The sequence below is a fragment of the Batrachochytrium dendrobatidis genome (assembly GCF_000203795.2).
Source record: "Batrachochytrium dendrobatidis JAM81 unplaced genomic scaffold BATDEscaffold_1, whole genome shotgun sequence".
NCBI classification, from domain to species: domain Eukaryota; kingdom Fungi; phylum Chytridiomycota; class Chytridiomycetes; order Rhizophydiales; genus Batrachochytrium; species Batrachochytrium dendrobatidis.
Window position 1 is genome coordinate 2,806,461 of NW_006281099.1, and position 20,145 is coordinate 2,826,605.

The 20,145-nt window shown below is 40.8% G+C and overlaps 7 protein-coding genes across 7 annotated transcripts; 4 read left to right on the forward strand and 3 right to left on the reverse strand.

Annotated features, from left to right (window-relative positions):
* Positions 1-43: 43 nt before the first annotated feature.
* On the reverse strand, positions 44-2,557 carry BATDEDRAFT_84954 (uncharacterized protein; the record flags this gene model as incomplete). Its single annotated transcript, XM_006676318.1, has 2 exons — positions 44-1,664; positions 1,771-2,557. 2 exons carry the CDS (start codon positions 2,555-2,557, stop codon positions 157-159), a joined length of 2,295 nt encoding a protein of 764 aa, XP_006676381.1. The 3' UTR covers positions 44-156.
* A 1,061-nt stretch (positions 2,558-3,618) lies between these two features.
* BATDEDRAFT_22080 (uncharacterized protein) lies at positions 3,619-4,476 on the forward strand (the record flags this gene model as incomplete). The annotated part of the gene is made up of 2 exons (XM_006675400.1): positions 3,619-3,753; positions 4,006-4,476. The coding sequence occupies 2 exons, from the start codon at positions 3,619-3,621 to the stop codon at positions 4,474-4,476; spliced, it is 606 nt and encodes a 201-aa protein (XP_006675463.1).
* A 479-nt stretch (positions 4,477-4,955) lies between these two features.
* On the forward strand, positions 4,956-6,865 carry BATDEDRAFT_34164 (uncharacterized protein; the record flags this gene model as incomplete). The annotated part of the gene is made up of 2 exons (XM_006675708.1): positions 4,956-5,535; positions 5,621-6,865. 2 exons carry the CDS (start codon positions 4,956-4,958, stop codon positions 6,781-6,783), a joined length of 1,743 nt encoding a protein of 580 aa, XP_006675771.1. The 3' UTR covers positions 6,784-6,865.
* An 882-nt stretch (positions 6,866-7,747) lies between these two features.
* On the forward strand, positions 7,748-11,603 carry BATDEDRAFT_34165 (uncharacterized protein). The gene is made up of 2 exons (XM_006675709.1): positions 7,748-8,285; positions 8,900-11,603. The coding sequence occupies exons 1-2, from the start codon at positions 8,021-8,023 to the stop codon at positions 11,476-11,478; spliced, it is 2,844 nt and encodes a 947-aa protein (XP_006675772.1). The 5' UTR covers positions 7,748-8,020; the 3' UTR covers positions 11,479-11,603.
* Positions 11,604-11,804: 201 nt separating this feature from the next.
* Positions 11,805-16,036, reverse strand: BATDEDRAFT_22083 (uncharacterized protein; the record flags this gene model as incomplete). Its single annotated transcript, XM_006675401.1, has 15 exons — positions 11,805-12,160; positions 12,311-12,620; positions 12,745-12,934; positions 13,036-13,364; positions 13,430-13,483; positions 13,563-13,654; positions 13,741-13,940; positions 14,021-14,049; positions 14,117-14,180; positions 14,261-14,336; positions 14,404-14,650; positions 14,799-15,298; positions 15,394-15,555; positions 15,684-15,744; positions 15,935-16,036. 15 exons carry the CDS (start codon positions 16,034-16,036, stop codon positions 11,805-11,807), a joined length of 2,772 nt encoding a protein of 923 aa, XP_006675464.1.
* A 334-nt stretch (positions 16,037-16,370) lies between these two features.
* BATDEDRAFT_5215 (uncharacterized protein) lies at positions 16,371-17,495 on the reverse strand (the record flags this gene model as incomplete). The annotated part of the gene is made up of 5 exons (XM_006674857.1): positions 16,371-16,571; positions 16,682-16,858; positions 16,954-17,088; positions 17,212-17,337; positions 17,403-17,495. Coding segments are annotated over 5 exons (732 nt in total), but the record flags the coding sequence as incomplete, so codon positions are not given.
* An 858-nt stretch (positions 17,496-18,353) lies between these two features.
* On the forward strand, positions 18,354-20,055 carry BATDEDRAFT_22085 (uncharacterized protein; the record flags this gene model as incomplete). The annotated part of the gene is made up of 4 exons (XM_006675402.1): positions 18,354-18,560; positions 18,639-19,557; positions 19,625-19,825; positions 20,030-20,055. The coding sequence occupies 4 exons, from the start codon at positions 18,354-18,356 to the stop codon at positions 20,053-20,055; spliced, it is 1,353 nt and encodes a 450-aa protein (XP_006675465.1).
* Positions 20,056-20,145: the final 90 nt, after the last annotated feature.

Genomic DNA, 20,145 nt, shown 5'->3' on the forward strand with positions numbered 1-20,145 from the left:
AGACTTGATAATATCAATTAAAATCAGTTTTTAATAGAAAATTGCAACGAATATTTAATCATTGTTTATTCTGAGCAAAGAAAGGTCACTGCAAGATAAATACAGAAAAGTGTTTCGTTTTACGTGAATATGAATGTAGAATGCAATCAAGTCAATTTAACGGCTGTATCCGCCTCGGCCTCCTCCACGACCACCACCATATGAGCCTCCACGGCCACCGCCGCCATATGAACCTCCACGAGATCCACCATATGAGCCTCCACGGCCACCGCCGCCATATGAACCCCCACGAGATCCACCACTGCGACCTCCAAATCCACCTCGGCCGTTACTATTACCGTAGTTAGGACGATCTTGCATTTCTGGCAATTCAGTAGGGATTGTAAGCGAAACACCGCGTCCATCACTCCAAATATTGCTGCCAAGTTTAATTGTAGGTGGAATACCAGATCCGTTATCGATCACTTGAATCTTTTCGGCAATCACATCAACAACAACACCCATAGAGTCGTTGGTCATGCGCCATCCAACAACGTCCTCATATTTAACATCGGAATGGTTGCGCTGGATAATTGATTTGATATAGCCAACATTTTGGATGGGGCTATCGACGGTAAACAGCAATGTGATGAATCCTTCATTAGCAGAAAGGATTGAGCGGGTTGCCAATGGTTTCGTAGTGTTGCACAAAACTGCTAATGTAGCAGAAAGTGCCTTTATTGCATCGCCCTGGAAATGCTCAAGAATATCTCCTGCGCAATTGGTAAAATATTCAAGAACTCGCTCATCCAAGTCGGTCTTGACAGTCTCGAGCGTGTCAGAGGCACGAGCAGCAACAATATCTTTTGGTTGAGGTGCACCAATCTTGATGAAATTAACGCCGGCATGGCGAGCAATATTCTGTAGAGCATACTCTTGGTTGGGTTTGTAAAAGGTAACACATATACCCGACTTTCCAGCACGTCCGGTACGTCCAGATCTATGAATGTATGATTCCACATCTGAGGGGGGTTCACAGTTGATGACAAGATCCACCTCGGGAATATCAACACCACGTGCACAGACGTTGGTGGTAATGAGAGAGGTGAACTTGCCTTCTCTGAAACCCTGCATTGTGACCTCACGCTGCTTCTGCTGAATATCACCATGGAGAACTTGAGTTCCCATAGTAACCAGCTTATCGTTCATGGCAAGCTCGTTGGCCTCACCCTTAGTTTCTACAAAAATAATGGTGCGACCAGCGCCGCCACGACCATAAATGGCCACAATGTCACCAAGAAGAGCGGATCTATTTTGCCAGTGAGAAGCAATAGCGTAATGCTTGACAGTAGCAGATGTTTTTTGCTTGTCAGTACCAATCAGATCAAGGGTCACTTTGTTGGGTTTCATATATTTAGACACGGCTTGCTTGATCCAAACAGGCATAGTGGCACTGAACAAAAGAACTTGGTGATCAGGAGCATCTGTTAGTTTAGACTTTTGCTCTTGAACTTGCTGCAAAATCTTTTCCATGGATTCAGCAAATCCAATGTCCAACATTTGATCAGCCTCGTCGAGACAAATAAAGCGCAGTTGATTGAGCTTGAGAGTTCCACGTTCAATATGATCAATTAGACGACCAGGTGTACCAACAATCACATCAATACCATCACGCATAGCATTGCCTAGATATATTTCAATGCATATATAAACGTGAGCAAATCAAGTGAGGGTGGAAGGCTGGTATATGATTGCATTGACTTTTGACGGCCATTCAAAGTAAAAACTTACATTGGGAATCGTATGGAGAGCCACCATAAGCGCAGGTAGACTTGAGCTCACCAGAGGAAATACTATCAAACTCACGGTGAACTTGCATAGCCAACTCACGTGTGGGAGCCATGATAAGAACACGAGGAGCTCGTCCTCTCTGGCTGAAAAGGTGTCGATTACTCTCACGCTCGCGTTTCAAAACCTCAATCATTGGAAGAGAAAAGGCAAGCGTCTTTCCGGTACCAGTACGAGCACGGCCAAGAAGATCCATGCCCTTGATAATGGGATCAAATGATGCAGCCTGAATAGGGAAAAGTTGCACGATTCCACGAGCCTTGAGCGATTCAATGGTCGACAAAGAAAGGTTATGGGAGGATAGACGCAAATTGACTGGGATATCGGATTCTTCTTTTTTGGTAGAAGATTTATAATCATCAATATGTTGGTCCTCAACAATAACAGCCGACTCCTTGGTAGCTTCGTCGTCGTTTTTAGAAACCTTGCGCAGCTTTGTAGCTTTGTCATCATCTGCAGTGGGTTTGGATGAATCCTCATCACTGCTCGACCGCTTACGCTTGCTATCCTTGGACTTTCCATTCGAGTCCTTTTCCTTTTTTTCTTTTTTATCTTTTTTGGCCTTGATGCCATTGACTTCTGAACCATTCATATCAGTCGATTGCTTGGACTTCTTGAGCAGACTCTTCTCATCCGTAAGGACATTATCGGCAGCGCTTGTCTTCTTTTCCTTTTTTTGCTTTACGTCAACCATATTGACCTCGTTGATTATATTGGTGGATGTAGGCATACTTGTATTAATTGGAAAAGCGCTTTAGTTTTTTTTTTAAATCGCGGCCAAAAAACAGTTAAAGCAACCGACCAATCAGATTTGAGTGATAGTTTGAGCCAATCACAATGCGACAATGCCAGATTGAACGAACCAATTAGAGCAGTGCTCATGTAAAATGGAACGCTTGCAGTGATTGTATTTTGCTTTGTTTTGGAATGGACAAGTATTTGTTACGCTTTCCTACTACAAATTGGCTGCCTCTTCAATAGATAGTGTTTATATAACACACGCAATTAAACCATAGTTGTAAACCCAAACTGCTCACTTTGAGCATGGTCATGCACTGTACAATCATCAGATTCATCGATTGCAACCCACATGTTTGGACATTGCCAAAATACTGCAAACTCGTCTTTATTATATCCTGAGTTTTAGATACGCTCGCATTCTAATTCAACAAAACAATCTCAGGAATGCAATTATACGTGTCAATCACCAGAAGACCAGCCAAACAATGAGTTCATGTCACAGTATTGTCCAGTAAAATGACACATTGTTTTATGAGACAGGTTGTTTATTACGTATTTTGACATCCCTAGCGATCTGGTTTACGTGAATACGACTGTAAATTAAATCACTAAATTGCAGTATTGCCATTTGGCAGCCTATTTATGCATCTAGATGCAACCATTTTACGATTAAAATGAGACTGTTTTGGTTTAATTGTTGATTCATTCTGTGAATCCAACTTTTGATGATGTTTTGAAATCGTATAAAAGAATTGGTCAATCACTTTAATCAAGTACGAATTCATAAACAATTGTATTTAGAATTCGAATTGAAAGACGTTCAAAGTACTGTTTCGGCAACACAAATTGTGGCGGATAATTCTGTAATGGCGTTTCAGTATTTTTGTCCTGAGGGTTTGTGAATTATTGTTTTTCCCAGTCAGCAGTTTTCAGGCTCAATGAGCTGCTAAAAAGTGACTTGCTAGTTTGGGATATATTACTATCATGGATTCAACATCAAATTCTTGGAATCATGGCTCAGAATCAACTAATAATAGAAGAACATCAACCATGACAACTTTCTCTGACATGGCTACTATGACCGAAAGCGCTACATCCAGTCCTCTGTCTACCAATACTTCCTCACAAATAGGAGGTAATGGCTTTACAAACTCAAATCCTGGAGGTCTTAGCTTCAGCTGGACGGTATGTTGAATGTATTGACTGATGTATGCCTCGTAGTATTTGGATTTCTGTTGGATCGCCTGGCCACCCTGCATCCATACCAGAAGATCGAATCAAAACCGGCTAATTATAAGTATAGGCTGTAGCCTTGCTTTCAATCCCTGCAACCTCCTTTAATCTAGCTAATTTAAATCGTTTCAAACGTATGATGCGATAGTTTCAAGATGGCTAATCAATATTTACTATTATAACTCTTAATGATTCAACATATAGACAGTCATTGTTCTTCTGATTGCAATTTCTATAGTGACTGCTCTTTACCACGTTTTGCGTAGAGTTAATCAACGACATGCAGAGCGCATGCAGGCCCAAAGCCAACAACAGGGGGTACGACTGCGTCATCGCTTATTAGGCAACATGTTTGATCCTAACCCAAGATCACTTCCAGTACCACCCCCAACATATTCAGACATGGAGATATGTGTACCGCGAGAAAGCGATGGCTCAGAATTTCCACCAGACTATGAAGCAGTATTACAATCACGACTTCATGTCGAGATTCTCGGTACGTTTCAGCAGCATAGCGCTCTCGGCTCATTTACAGACAACGAGCTGGAGAATACAGCCAATACTATAGAAAGTGTAGAGACGGCAGATCCTCCGGCATTGACATCAGAAACAGTACCTCATGATTCCGAACCCACTCCAATAATGGTTGAATCCCAGCCACACCAACCAATTTAGCTAGATGATTCATCAGAGAATCGAGTTGTGAATAAGCTAATCGATAACTGCTGGTAAAGAAACAGTGCTTTATCAAACGCATTTGACATCAAACCCTGACCTCTGTTCTAAACATGCACATTGGACCAATTTTTTGGTATAGTAATTGAATAAAGGTTTTGCATTGTAATTAGAGTTGCGACTCATGACAGCAGGAACGAAGATAAATGATGCAACTGCCGCCCTTGCATAATTGTGCGATTGGAGCCAGTGTCTTCACGTGATGTGGCGGGTTGTAGAGTTGAATCAAGAAATAAATTCTATTGAGCAGCAGGAAAGCAACGATTCTTGCAACAGTAACCCGCCCTTTTATCCGCTGCTCGTCGTTTCATTCTGAACCCTAACCTTTCTAACCTACCCAACAATCAGCAAGAATCGATCCACATACACCTGCTGCATCCTTGGTTTAGAAGCTACAAGGCACTTGAAATCCCAACACCATGACTTGCTGCGAGCCAGCAAAGTGGAAGCGAGAAGAAATTGCAGACCACAAGTTTGACTATGTCGATGTCGATGACTTTGTAGAGGACAGCCCCATGGCCAAGTTCTCCTACTCATTTGTGTTTTTGTTCACCCTCAAGTCCATTCTAGTATACATGGCTGATTTGGGTGTGTTGGTCCTGCTGCTGCAAAGCGGAGCCGTCACTTCTCTCTTTGACTCGGCCAACAACTCTACCAACATCAATGGTTTGCCCTCGACTCCGAGTGGAAACGCCCTTTTTTGTGACGGCACCAACGAGCCTAGTTCCTCTGCTGGACAGTGGGTCAAGAACAACCCGCATATTATTATTGGTGTCATTGCTGCTTCAATTGCCCTCTCTTTTATCCTATTGCTTTTTGAATGGAAAAAGGCCATGGCTATTATTCGATCAAGAGATATTTCGTATGCTTTTACTTCAACAGTGGCCTATCGCTACTACACCATCAGGTCTTTTCCCCATTACTGTGTTTTTTCACAAATTCAGAACTCGAGAAAGACGACTGATATCGTCGCATTCTTCGTTTTTTTCCGATTCAAAGGTATATTGCTAGCGTCATTCAAATCCTTTAAAGACTGTCTTGTTTTGTAAATACTCATTCTTGTCTTGTTCCCAATCTGATGTAGGATGGAAACGATTGTTGCTTGCTGAATTTCCTCGTCAATTTCTAAATGCCATCAGTATTCTGGTCACACTCGATTCGTGCACCAAAAAAGACTTTCAAAACGACTTTCTTTTATTCAGATTAGGAAAAGCGTATGGATCTGCAATGCAGCTTTCTGGATCAGAAGCCAATACCAAAAAAGCCACACTAATTCTGTCGACCATCACTGTCACAATTTGGATTTTTAGTGCTATTTCTTTGCTGCTTGCATTTTTCATGTATATTCCTCTACTCTGTACAATTCGTGGTAACCTAAAAGAGTACTGTGTACATAAGATTGACAAAAGAATTGGCGAGTTGCTGCGTCGCAAGTCTCGGAAGCGAATCATGGAAGCCCGCAAGGCAGAAATGAAGGAGATTGAAGCTAATCGTCGCAGGATTGGAGCCGGTGGTGAGAGTAAAACTACTCCTCCAGTTGGGCTTTCTCAAAGACCAACGCTACCGGATATCGATGTCGATTTAGATAGCACATATTCAGGGAGCTATATGCGCAAAAACGTCACTAACCCACCTTCTAGCTACTCTAATATTAATCCTCGATCTTATGGCGAGGCGCCATATCCATTGCAACCACCACCTCATATAGTGGGATATACTACTGCACCCTCTGCATACTCTAGCCATGCACCGTCTGTTCAACAGTCGCAAACTCCTTCACAATATCCAAGACCTCGAGTTGTGTCTGAATACGCTTATTCTCCCGCACCTGCGGCTGGACCTTATGGTGGCAGTGCAGCACATATACCCTCTTATCCCATCCACAGTGATTACAGTGGCAGTGATTATGGTGGCGAACCAGACCCAGATTCACACCATGATAATCGTGGTATATCGTCTCAATATGCCAACACAAACAATGCGTCAGTGTACAGCTTAAGAGGCAGGTCATATATTCCACCTTCAGCTGGTACATCGGCTTCGCACCACGGAAATACTTATGCAGGTGGTGCACAACAGCCGTATCAACCGCAGACGACTAAATATGATATATATGCCATGACACCTAATCCAGGCGGGATGGCAAACCGAACGCACATGTCGACTTCACAGCCTTATCACCCATCTGCTAATAGAAGCGACTCTAGTCATGGTGACCCACCCAACTATGGAGGAAACTATAGATGATTTTTACCAATCTCTTTTTCTATTTTATTACATGGATACCTGTTTAATTGTCGTCGTAAATGAAGCCTTGTTTAATTTTTAGAAGTTCCAAATGGCAAGTCTTGCAACCCATGTGAAATTCAAAAAGCATATACCAGCAAAAATGCTTTTTACTATCTGATAACATGCTTATCATTGTTGACTTGTGTACACTTTCAAGGTATTGTATCTCGGTATACTGCTCAATGGCATTATCGGGTGTAAGCAGCATGTTATACCTGGTTATTACCCATTAAGCCAAATCTAAGACGGCTAAATGTATCTAGCGCTAGCATATTTGCTTAGTCATGTCCAAGAAGCATGCCCTTTTGGAGTGATTTGGTATTTGTTTTGAACATGGAAATGCATAGAAATGAATCATTTTGCTTTCGTGTGCGTGCAAGTAAGCTGGCATGTGGCTGGCTATTCGCGTGAGAAAGCCAAATGTGCGCAATCATTATCAAGACACCAAGCTTGAGCAGGAGGATACCACATACAGATAGATATGTGAGGGGTATATAAATATATTCCAGTCGTGTGAGTGAGATTGAAATACGGGCTCGTATGATTTAGATTGCAAACAAATACAGTTGATGCGACTCGGTTTGTTGTTTCAGGTGCAATTTGGGTGCTACCCTTATCAAGCAATGTAATGCAATATTGAAACAGTGGAGCGCTCAATATATATACAAATGTGTATCTAATATAACAAACAGACCCCTGTTCTCCTCTCGTCAATGTTCTGCTTGCTGTGCATGTTTCATCTTGATTTGTTTTGATTACTAGATATTCGATGACCCGTGTTGTTGCCAGCAAGGGTAATCTAGAATAAATGTGCGCAAAGCTAGTGCTCGACTCGGATACGTGCATGCTCATACCAGTCTAATTTTATATTTGAATATTGATTGCGTCTTTCACTTTATCCAACAACAAAAAAGTGGAAGCTGGTTATTGACTACTGCAATCATTGAAATTCAACCATTCGACCTGTTTAAATCTTTGAATCATCAAATCTTTGGATTGTGCTGCTACATCAACTAGCCCAATACGTTTGGAATTGCAGACCATTGCTTGCTAGATAACTGCTGGGTTTATCCAATCTTTATTTTTTATTGCATATTTACTTGGCATACTGTTGTAACGTATCAACACACCAGCGCTACTATCTATTCACTTATTCTCTGGACCAGTCTGATCGCATTTCCTTCAACAAACAACCATGTCATCACCACAACGAGTCATTACCAATGAGCATCACTACCGACAGGAGAACTCTCATATCTTACCGGCCCAACCGCAGCACCATGAAGCACCTCCTGTCTATACAGTTGAACAACCTCATTCCAACCCGCATGCATCACCAATATTGTCAACCCACGGCCACCACCGTTTGGATCAATATTCTAGATGCTGCCTCAGCTGCGGTGTGAGTATTTCAAACCAGCAGCGTAACACTCAAGGGCTCGCTATCTGCACATCATGTGGTATGTTTTGGCTATTTTAAAACAAGTGGCAGTGTTGATTGTCATTTTTATTGCGTATCTGCCCGTTCATCACTCTGGTCTGCATAGGATTGTCCATCATTTGGATGTGCATAGAATCCTCAGACCTGTATAATAATGGGCAATCTTCTACATCCCTGATTTAATGGGTCATCTAGCTTCTAATTCCTTTTGTTTATATATGAGCATGTGAACAATGCTTAATGGTGTTAAAGCCTCCTTTTCCCCTTTAATATCTGCTTTATTCATCTTCTTGTTGAGAAATACTGCTCAGTGTTCAGTCCCGCCCATCATTAGCTTCTTAAAACAGCCTCACAACCCTACGAAAATACAAGTGATGTTTATCCTTGCATTTACCCTTGTTTTGAAATAAGTTCATTTTTACTAACCAAATTTTATTTTAAATATTTGATTTCTTATCAACCAATATTGTTTTGATACTGGATTGCGGAATATCTATTGTTGTAATGTACGGCTACAACTCGGAACGGACTTTGCGTTGTCGGATAACCACTCAACACAATTTGATTGGTGTCATCCTACTATACTCATGTCTACCAAACTACCCATTCTATTCCCATTTGTACGAATTCTAGATTCAGTTTCCGATTCTAACCCCTCTGCGCCGCACAAGGATTATTTGCAAACCGCTATACACCCTGTGCCAATTTACACTTCAACCAGAGATTATCATGACAAATATTCTTCCATGTCCTACCCAAACGTTGGAAACAAGGATCTCGGCAACACTCTTTCCTTGAAACAGACATTGTCTGCGCAGGCCAAGTCATACGAGCCTGGCTCAAGTTATAACATACCTGCCAATGTCACTCGTAGCCATCATCCCACTCTGATTTCGCATCGACCTCCCCAGCAACAGCAACGCAGTAATAGGCGAGAAGTGGCCAATCCTCATCCGGCAGATACTCTAGCAAATCATATGCTTGGTCGAACTAAAATCCGCAACTCAAGCCCGACAAAAAAATCACCTCCACTACTACCCTTACAGATGAAATCATGCAATTCAAACAACAGCGATATGCCCTTGTATTATGTAGATAACAAGATTGTAGTCGATCAATCCAAAAACCAATATTTGATGGCCAGCACTCAAAACAATCCAAATCCAAATCTGAAGACTGAATCGCGAATTCCACAAACTCAGCGTATGCACAGCCATAGGCAGGAATCAGCTTCTCGTGATCCTCCCTTCGTATCCACTCAGCTATCGTCTACTGACGTGCCGTCTGTGCGATTATCTACTGCCACAAATGGTGCTACATTTATCAATGCATCATCTGCCTCGACCATCCCTCCCGCCCGTGACATTTCACATACCATTTGTGTCAATTGCGGAACTACATCTACTCCGCTTTGGCGCAGGGATGAAATGAGTCGATCTATTTGCAATGCATGTGGTTTGTACTATCGCCTACATGGAAAACATCGTCCGTTGACTTTCAAAACTAGCGCATCTACTACATTCAAGCGTCGTCGTAGAAATACTATCATCCCTGCTTTGCCCAGCGCAACACTCTCCAACACTGGATCAAATGCGTCTTTCCGGACTCCGGATACCAGTCCTATTCGTATCACCACTGCTGATCTGCCAACTCATCGTCCATTCATTTTGAGCGGTAATCTTGAATCTGATACAAAGCATGAGTCCAGCATGACAACCCCACCTTCTTCGACAACCACACCTCACAATCAGCGATCCATCTTTGGAAACACTCCACAGTCTGCCGAATTCCAAAGTGACAACAAAACTGGTCGCAGGGTATCTGCTCCGCGTTTGGAACTGTTTACTTCCCGTCCTTTACCCGAACTAGAATCGGAAAACGTGCCGTCCATGTCTAGCGCACCTCCATCTTATGCCGCCCCAACCATCCAAAATACCAATGTAATTACTAGGAAACGTAGTGTATCTGCTTTAGCAGACTTTACTGGTGCGCGTCTTCCTGCTATTCGAGTACCTAAATCGGCCCGTGATGCATCATTGATGCATCCGTCGGACATTCGCTTGCCCTCTCTTCATGCAATTTTTGGTAGCAAAGGTGCGTCTTTTCCCGCAGAAGAACAAACTTTTCGACGCAATATTCATGTCACAGGCAATTTAGAACTAGCTAAACAGGTTCGTGATGGTCATCAACTTCCTCCAGTGGATATTCGACCAACACTTTCTTCAAACCCATCATCTGGTCTAGAAATCTACAGTATTTCGAATCACAATATTGCCGATCCACATTGTCAGGGAAGACGTCGCTCAAAAAGCATGTCTGCTCCTAAGCCATATGCCGATGTAAGAGCCAACCTTGATGCAAGCAACACCCATTTGCGCCAAAATCAACAAGAGCACTATCAAGCCCAAGTGCATCGTGTTCAAGCTTACGAGCAGCAACAGCAAGACTCTTCTGAAGTTCAACATCGACCACAAGATCAGTCTTCATCTCACGCGTTGAATTCTAAGCAGTCTGGCTTGCAACAAATACAGTTTTTGAGTCCCCAGCAGCCTACCGCCTACCAACGCGAACGTGCTACTAGTTTATCTAGTTTGACTCGCTCTACTCAGTCCGCAAAGGTTTATGATGGCTACCACACGAACCAGCCCCTCTCTGATAGATCTGACCTTGTTTGTGAATCTGGCACAAATAGGTTGCATACTCAACATAGGCGACCAGTATTGCGGAACTCGTTCAATCAGCAGGCAAACCATGCATCTGATGCTTCTTCCGAACAGAATTCCGAGTTTCGAGAACAAAATAGACATTGTGCAACTCTCCCTCGCATATCTACCTCGTTTGGATCAATGCGGCAGTCTACTATTCCCTCTCCCCTGACCCCTTCAAGAGACTTTGGCGGCTCTCAGCATGCTCAGCTGCTTAACCCTAACACGCCCAACAATCTTGGTCAATTTATCTCGTTTGCATCACATAGCAACTGCCGTAATCAAGATACCACCATGACTCCAAGTCCGACTCATCCAATGAACCAACATCTTACATCTACTCATCCTGTGTACTCGGATACTGGATTAGAACATTCTGGTATGCGGAATCGCTCCATTGAATGTTCTCCCGTAAATGAGCAAAAACCTGCGATCAATGAAGTGAATCGTGAGGGATATGAGCACGCTCTTTTGGCGTTAGCATCACTTTCAACGAGGCAAATGTAAATAGAATTATACTGTACTGTTTTTCCGTCTTCTCATCATCCAATGTTTTAAGCTGTTTTCCCGCCCATATTGTTTTAAACGTGGTTTTGTATTTTGAAATAAAGTTTGAGATGCGTAGTTACGTTTGAAGAGTGAGTTGATGTTTTAAGTGTTTGTCCATTGCATAATAGACGGCTGGACATTGAGTATTCAATTACACTTTTATTTTGCATTCCATGCGTTGGGTATACATACGTTTGCACTACAAACCCATCGATTGTCTGTTCAATTCAGTATGCTCAACCAGCACATTTCAAATCACACATGCCAATTAAAATATTCTTATCCTATTTCAAATATCCACATCGATCATCATAGTCCCATGTGTTGTTCCAATATCCTGCAGCAAACACACCGCCCACACCTTTTGTGCCAGCACCACCAAAAGGCGATCCATTGCCGGCTGTCCATCCTGTAGCTGCATCGCCATACTCATCCCCCACAATCATATAATCAGGAACTTCAATACCAGTACGAAAGGGAATGGTCCATGCAGCACGTTGAAGTCCTATCGCATCTATACCAGCTATAAATAGCCCAAGTCGAGTACGAGTTGGACTAGGCGAAAGAAACAAGGCACCCGTACCAGGTCGTTCAAATGTGCGATCGTGTAGTTTGAATCCACCACTCGGCAAAAAGGTGACTTGTTACATATTCAGTCGGTTGGTTTGAACATGTTAATGTTTAAATGACAAAGAGTAGAGTTAGAAACTGGCACAACTCATTTGAATGAATTCTGCTACTTTTGAATATTTAAATCACATGTATCGATACATGGATGAGAACAACATACTTTGTCTTGAGCCACCTTCTTGAGATCGTCGACGTGTATACATGTTATCATTTGGACCACCAAGCACTATCAGATTAAACATAGCAGCAACACCGTCAAGCACGTCTACATCGTGTATGATCTGTGTACTACCAAGTCCAAACAGATACCAAGAGGAGGCAATGTGCTGAGCAAGGTGATAGTATAGTTTTAGATTTTCCACACCTTCTGATGGAATAACAATACGAAAGGGGTGTGAGAATATCAGATTAGCGGGGCCATATGTGCTTGGATGACGCTCTCGACTAATCCACAATAAATCATCTGCAACCTATACACCATCAATCAGCACAGCAGTAAATAAAATGATGAAATATTGCATGATTAAAACTATTTAGGATATCATGTCTACATTGACCCTATTCTATAATATTCGTTTAAAAGCCTTGTTTTACCTGCCATACTCCATCTACACGAAGATACGATGGTCCAGCATCTGCAGGAGATTTGGAAAAATCAGTTCCATCAATTGACCAAGATGTAATTTCCTTCTGACGCTCATCGTGTGTAAATCCAAATCGGCGTACGTTGGTAGTGTTTAACACCCATATATTTTCATATCGATGAACACGAATTGTCGCTAAACTAAATTTTCCAAGCAACCAAAATTACATGCACAAAACACTTGTTAGTATTGAAATGTAAACCTTGATTATAACCAACATAAGTTTGCATCTACCACATACCGGAATGGTACTTCAAGTTGAAGAATTCGAATCCCTCCTTTAGATCCAGTAGAAGCAGGGTTAAGTGTTTGAATAGTAAATCCTTGTGGGAGAGAAGGAAGCTCAAGCGTGGGATTGTTTTCCGGAAGTAAATGAAGATCCAAAAAGTCCTGAACGGTATCGTCATTTAAAATGCCATCAAACCAATGGCCCTTGTTTGGCACTTCAGACACTGATGCAGAAGTAGCGTCTCGATTCCATTCGTTTACCATCCGAACAAGTCGGCGAGTATGCAAAGGTGAAACAACCTCATCAATTGCACCAGTTCTTGCAAGCAGCGGAATACCTCCCTAACATAATGTACATGTCAGCAATGTGATTCCAGTCTTGGAAACAATAAAATGGTAATACTTACACTATTAGGTATATACAGATCAAGGTCGTTTTCCGAAATAGATGCCTCAAATATCTAAAAATATTCAAGTTAAACTACAAGTATTTGATACATTAAATTGCCATGGTTTGTATAATACGACATCAAAACTCACTGCGCGTAAAATAGGATCGGCATAAGCATATCCAATATGCAGGTAGTATGGAATATAGTGCTGAATTTTGACATATGATGCAGCCGGTACCACTATGCAAATATCAATTGTTGAAGCGATTAGAATAAACTGGGCTCATATACCACATAAAACAGTTTAATACATCAAATGATTTTACCTGCAAGCACAGTGTCTGGAAAGTGAGTTGCCATCCACCATGCACCATGTCCACCATTACTGTGACCTACGTAGACACGACGCGATGATGTTGGAAAGATAGTATTACGTAGATCTTTGGAAACACCAGGAACTAGCTGTTGCAGTGCATCAATGGACGATTCAACATTGAAATGTGATGGTCCATGCCAATCAAATCCCCTGTTAAACAAACCAAGATTAGTGTTTTGGTTCAAATCTAAGTAATAATTTATCGTAAAAACAAGCGAGTTTAAACATACCACGATGTGCGACCAGTGGGATAAAGAACCTTTATTTTCAAGTGGTTAGTATACAGTTTGACAGGTAAAATTGCATCAAAATTTCAATCAGCCTACCCATGCATAGTCTTGTCGTCTAACAGCATCCAGCCAAAAAGGAGAATCGGCATCTACTCCAGATCTGTAATTTAAATCACTTTACGTTACAACAGTTTTCAAACTAAAGTCAAGATCCGTCTACAAGATGCAATAATACCATACCCATGAAGAGCAACAACAACAGGGCATCCCATCTTTGATGAGCGTACACACGCCTTGATTGGAGGTTTGGCCATTGCTATTAAAATACAGTAAGTAAAGTTTCCGAGTTATACATAAACCCAATACTTGTTTGCAATGCATACCGTATTGAACAGTTCCATCATATCCATAGTAGGTGAATTTGTATGGATCACCCCAAGTGCGCTTAGTCAATTTATAATTGCCAAGAGGTACATCAAACTCTTCAAGCGTGTCTAATGTTTTGAGAGTAATCGACAAGGAAAATTCCAAAGGAAAATCATCAAACGGGCCAGCAAATTCAAATGAAATTGGTAAAACTTGTCCAGGCGCAATATTGAGAGGCTTTAAAACATATATCGATGTATCAATCTAAAATTCCAGTAAAAATGGTTAAACTCATGGTTGTTCTGCTGGTCAGAAAAGTCGTATTTCAGATTGATTCATCAAACAATAAACTTGCTTCTTTTCCATTTGCAAAAGCATGGATAGAGAGTGCTTGAATCCATCCCTTTTTTACCAATGTGTCAGTGTAGTTATCATTTGCCTGACTAGTAGACTGAAAAACATTCCTTTCGTCAACTCTGCTTTGCTGTTTCAATGTGCCGTGTACCATTGATGGTAGACTGAGTCCGTTTAAAATAGTTATGCTTGCAAACGATGTAACTAATTTTCCATCAAGTACATCTGGAAGTATTGTATCCAGAGAATACGACACGACTCCACGAGTAGGTCCATCCACTTCAACCTTTTCAAGCGAACCAGTGAATACAGGCTTAGGTGGAGTAGAACCACCAAATATACGCACATCCATAGATACTAGAATATACAAAGAGTGCTCTCCTGCCTCAAGATACACTGCAGAGTCTGATGCATGTCTGTAGCTGTACAGGTTTCCAACAAATGAACGATCATCAATCTTGAAACTGATCACACCTGAAAATGATACAAGATATGAACCAGCAGTTGCTATATTAAAAGTTCCGCGAAAATAAGTGGCATGATGTAAAACCGCCCAGCCTATTTAAACAAAAATAAATTCAATTACTCGTCCATTTAATGCATGATAGATTATTTGAGCATTTTTTGATGGATTGAGATTTCAAAGTACATACCAAATGTTTTGCGATTAAAATCCCAACGCACGTTTGGATAGTCAATGGGACCGACAGACCCATCTACGTTTGTAGAGATATTTCTCCAAGTGACCCAGCCACCATCTGCCAACTCGGATGAATATTGAGCTCCTTCTATATACTCGAGATTTTCAAACCCACCTAAATATGACCAATATGGACAAGTGATTGGCATTCAAATTATGACAAAATTAGAGCGTATTCTCATGGTATGATGCTGTTTAATGATTGAAATTAGCCTATAAAACTATGGTTAGTACTCGACCCACCATATGCACTTAGTGGATCCACGCCAATTTCTCTTGAGCCATGAGGAAAAGGACCCAGTACCTAAATAGATTGATCATGACATATGTCGAGGTTTATAGTGAGAAAGGCTTGTGACCATCAATAAAAAGAATAATCAAGCCAGGGGTCGTCATAGTTTAAAGATTGATATATTTGACTAGATCCGACATGATTGAATATGGATTTCCATGCAAAACAAAAGCTTTATTCTTGTCATTCCATTTAATATTACCTGCCAGAACTGAGGAAGCTTAAGTTCATGGTCAGAAGTTGTAGAATTCCCATCAAGATTGTTATTAGTCTGAACAGACATGAGTGGAACCTGCCTGTTCATGGCGGAGCAAGACTATTAGAATTGCGATGGTTTAGTCTGATGATATCAAATGGCGATTATACACTGGAGTAGGATTGGTGATTGAATACTTACCGCTATGCTAATATATATTATAAGCAGTGTAGTACATAATAATTGGATCATATCTGCAAGCAAGTTCGGAATAGCCAGTAAATTCAAAGGTTTGATGCCGAGTTTTAGAGTAAATGCAGAAAACACTTTTATGCTTCCAACGACATTCAAGCTGAACATAATTCGGCCCTGCTCGGCCCACAGCATCTTCGCCGTATTCACTGCTATTCAAAAGTTGCATCAATCAATTCATTTATTGGTTCTTTTTGTCCACATGTCTTGCTGGCTTGTAAGCTGAATGGTAAAAGTTGATGAATAGTGCCAGGAAGCTTGCATTGATTGTCATGGAAAAGATGAATGCATTCCATCCTGAACAGTTTTTTTGTAGTGAAAAATAAATGTATGGTATGCTCAGTATAAAGGATAATGTAAACTGGATGATTTGTCCAGTCGTAATGTACTTCTAATGAATGTTGGCATAGGATAGCATTATTGATTCATAAAAACAGTTAGACTTGTGAAATGTGCATTGTGTAAATCTATGCAACTGCTATAGCTTTATATTCTCCATACCTTGTACCAAACATTTCGGCCTAGACTGGACGAGTAGTAGTAGTAGTACATGAATACATGGATCAATGTATTGGCAATCATGCCCTGCGTGGCAAATGCCACATCGTATTGTAGCCATGACCAAACCATGAGCATTACAATCGAGTGGTGATACCAATGCAAAAATATGACTGGTTTCTATTTTTCATCAAAATAGCATAATAAATACTAGTTTTAAAAGCGTAATATTCAATAGATCTGATACTATTCTTTGTATAGATTGCTCGGCATACCTTTTTTAAAATAAGAATGATGGTATCAAACAACTCGATAAACTTGCTCAGATAGTACATATACAGAGTAAAAGGGAGAAGACCTCGCATTCCATCTGGATCGTTTGAGCAAAAAATCTCATCAATGCCTCGACTCTATTGCAAGGCAAAAATGATTAGCAATATTGCAGTGAAGTTTAATACAGTATATGTTTGAAACACCAATCGCAATTTTACGTCCAAATCATAAACGCTGACAGAAATCAATCTTTAACTGACCATGGCCCTGTGGTAAGTGCCAAATGCACCAGCAACAAACATTGCTAGAGAAATAACACACAAAAACATATTATGATATGCTGTTACAGTGTTGAGTTTCATTGGATCTCTGCCGTACATATAGATCTAGTCACATATTAGCCTTTCAATAACTACACATCTAAAGCGTCAGTAAACTGATATTGACATACTCGCAATATTCCAATTGTACAAAAATATCCTATCCATGCTGCAATAATAACTGACAGATCTGAAAACGGAGTTTGGCCAACAGTCCATCGAAATTCATGGTAATCTAGGAGCTGCTTCCATTGCCACATAGATATATTGGGTGACAATGAAAAGGGAGATGCTCCAGCTGACTGTGTCATACCATGTGTTATGTGCTCAACCCCAGATAATAACGTATCTAACATTTGACCGCCAACCATCACAATTGGTACAAAGTGAACAAACAGCGGACCAACAAGATCTTGAACTACAAATCTTGCAGTCATAAGCATAAAGCAATGCCACGTGATGTGATAGTAAATGGTCTTGCATGGACTCGCCATTGTCGAATAAACCATTCTATTGGGACAATACACGATTGAAATACAAACTATTTGGTTTGAAACTGTCTACTACACTAGTATTGAACGACATTGGCAGTCAAAAAATGTCAATTTACAGTCACATTCACGTAAAATAGAACGCATCTTGCAATGATTGCCTTGTGGTCAACTATTCATTGCGCTTTCCCAGTGTCAATTAATTACTTCAATTGACATTCTCAGTTCTTGTCCAGTATCTGGAATCACTTGACCCCATTTTTATTCAAATAATTGCCAACAAGGTTCAAAAATCGACAATGTGGAACTTGATGCTTTCTGATGTTGCAATGGTTGAACAGTTGACAGATCATGTTTAATCAGTAAATGTGTAACCCTGTCAAGGAGTCTGAAAGGCAAAATGTCGAGTAAGCTTGGTGTGAATTATCATTCCACGAGACTGGCTGTTTATTATAAACTCTTGCTCAGTAACCCATTTTACGTGAATATGGTGTAAATTGGTCGTGTATTTGATTTTTCACACTCGACTGACTACTTTCAATTGCAATATAATTGTGTATAATGAATTATGTTAAAAATACACAATATATCATGTATATACTCATTGTCTATTATTTCCTGCCTCATATCCTGGTGGGTTCCATACGCATCACTGCTCAAATCCGGAATATTACAGGCGGATCTGATGTAGTTCAAAATATGGGACGAGCGTTTACTCCTAATAATATTAGCGAATTTCAACTCACTGGTGGATATCATTCTTGTTATTATGTGTCTATGAACATTTCTGGAGTACAGGTATGACTCAATAAGACACGATGCAAATGGTTTCAAATACTCTTGACATGCACTTATTCGTGTTTTATTGGGATATAGCTGTCAATATCAGTAGATTCTGGCTCAACGGATTTGGCAGTTGCAGGAGTAGGTCTTAATAATTACAGCTCATCTACTGGAGGTGTGACTTTTGTAATGCCAAATAATGCGCCATCGGTTAGCGGATTTTATGCTGACGGATCCTGGTGGAAAGGCTTTGGACTCCAATCAACTGTATCTTTAAGCAATTCACACATTACAGCTAGCAACGCTCCATTCTCTGTTATTACATCTCAGAGCACCAATCCCATTTTTGTAAAAGGTACAGGAAATCCCAATCAGAACGGATTGTTGGGAGTTGCCTATCATCCACTTAGTCAGCTTTCTTTCTCCCCTCCAACTGTAATGGATGCCTGGTATGCTCAAGGATCAATCAAAAATAACGAGATAGCATTTCACGCATGTCCTTATAGTCAAATGGCGGATGCCTACATTGATTTTGGCAACGACTCTCCATCGTACGACTGCAATCCTTCTGGACTACCTATTGCATGGGCATTGTGTCCTTCAAAGTCATACTTTACCATGGATGTCCGAAATATATCCGTGAGTAACCAGCAAGTTATATTACCATCAAACTTCCAAACCACCGACCCGAGCTTAATTGGAGGCAAATACAAGGCTTGGTCATTTATTGATTCGTGCTCTTCTTTGATCCATGTACCAGCTGTTGTCAATGCCGCTTTGAAAAATGCAATTATTTCTAGCGGTGCCTTGTCAAATCAACTAAGTTCAACCGTTGTCAATAACCTTTTGTCTGGAACATACGCGTATTCGATCACTCCATACATCAACTGGACTGCATTACCCACTCTTTCGTTTGATATTGTATCAGATCAGACTGATGGTACACTTAGTAAAGTTTTTACTGTGACTTTGAGTGGACAGCAGTACCTTCAATGTGACCAAAATGCATATTGTAAGCCTCTAATCGAGTTGTTTTGTAGTAGTTTGATTAGAATATACTAACCAAAGTATATTTCTAGGTACATATCTTGTTGGTACGGGAAGTGATGCCTATGCAACATTAGGCATTCCGGTTTTTTCCAACTTGCACATCACACTCGATAGAACAAATGGGCGTGTTGGGTTTGCTCCAGGATGTGGCTGCAGCACTTTAGCCAACTCCTACCCAAGTGTATATTTTAGTAATACAACCATTGTACGAACATGGGACCCTAATTCACGTAAGTCTATACATAGAGTATAACTTTAAACTTGGCTCTTACATTATGTTTGACCATGTCCAATACCTTGCTTTATCTAACATATTGATACTTTGCCTTGTATCATGCGGTTCCTTGAAAATATATTGTTGCTCAGCATTCCCAAATGCTGCAAGGCCAAGATTAAATAAGCCAAATTTGGTAATGCTTTTAGGTATGCATTAGATATGACTTTTAATGTGCAAAACTAACATGGAAAAACGCGAAGAATCCAACACTTACTCGAAATATCTCAGTTGCACTGATTCATTTAGGCTTTTGGATCCTCTGATAATTTTTGC

Excerpts from the sequence above, each read along its gene's own strand:
- BATDEDRAFT_34165 (XM_006675709.1), top strand. The coding sequence starts at position 8,021 with ATGTCATCACCACAACGAGTCATTACCAATGAGCATCACTACCGACAG. Across the intron at positions 8,286-8,899 it reads CGCTATCTGCACATCATGTG|ATTCAGTTTCCGATTCTAAC; the intron begins GTATGTTTTGGC and ends TACGAATTCTAG.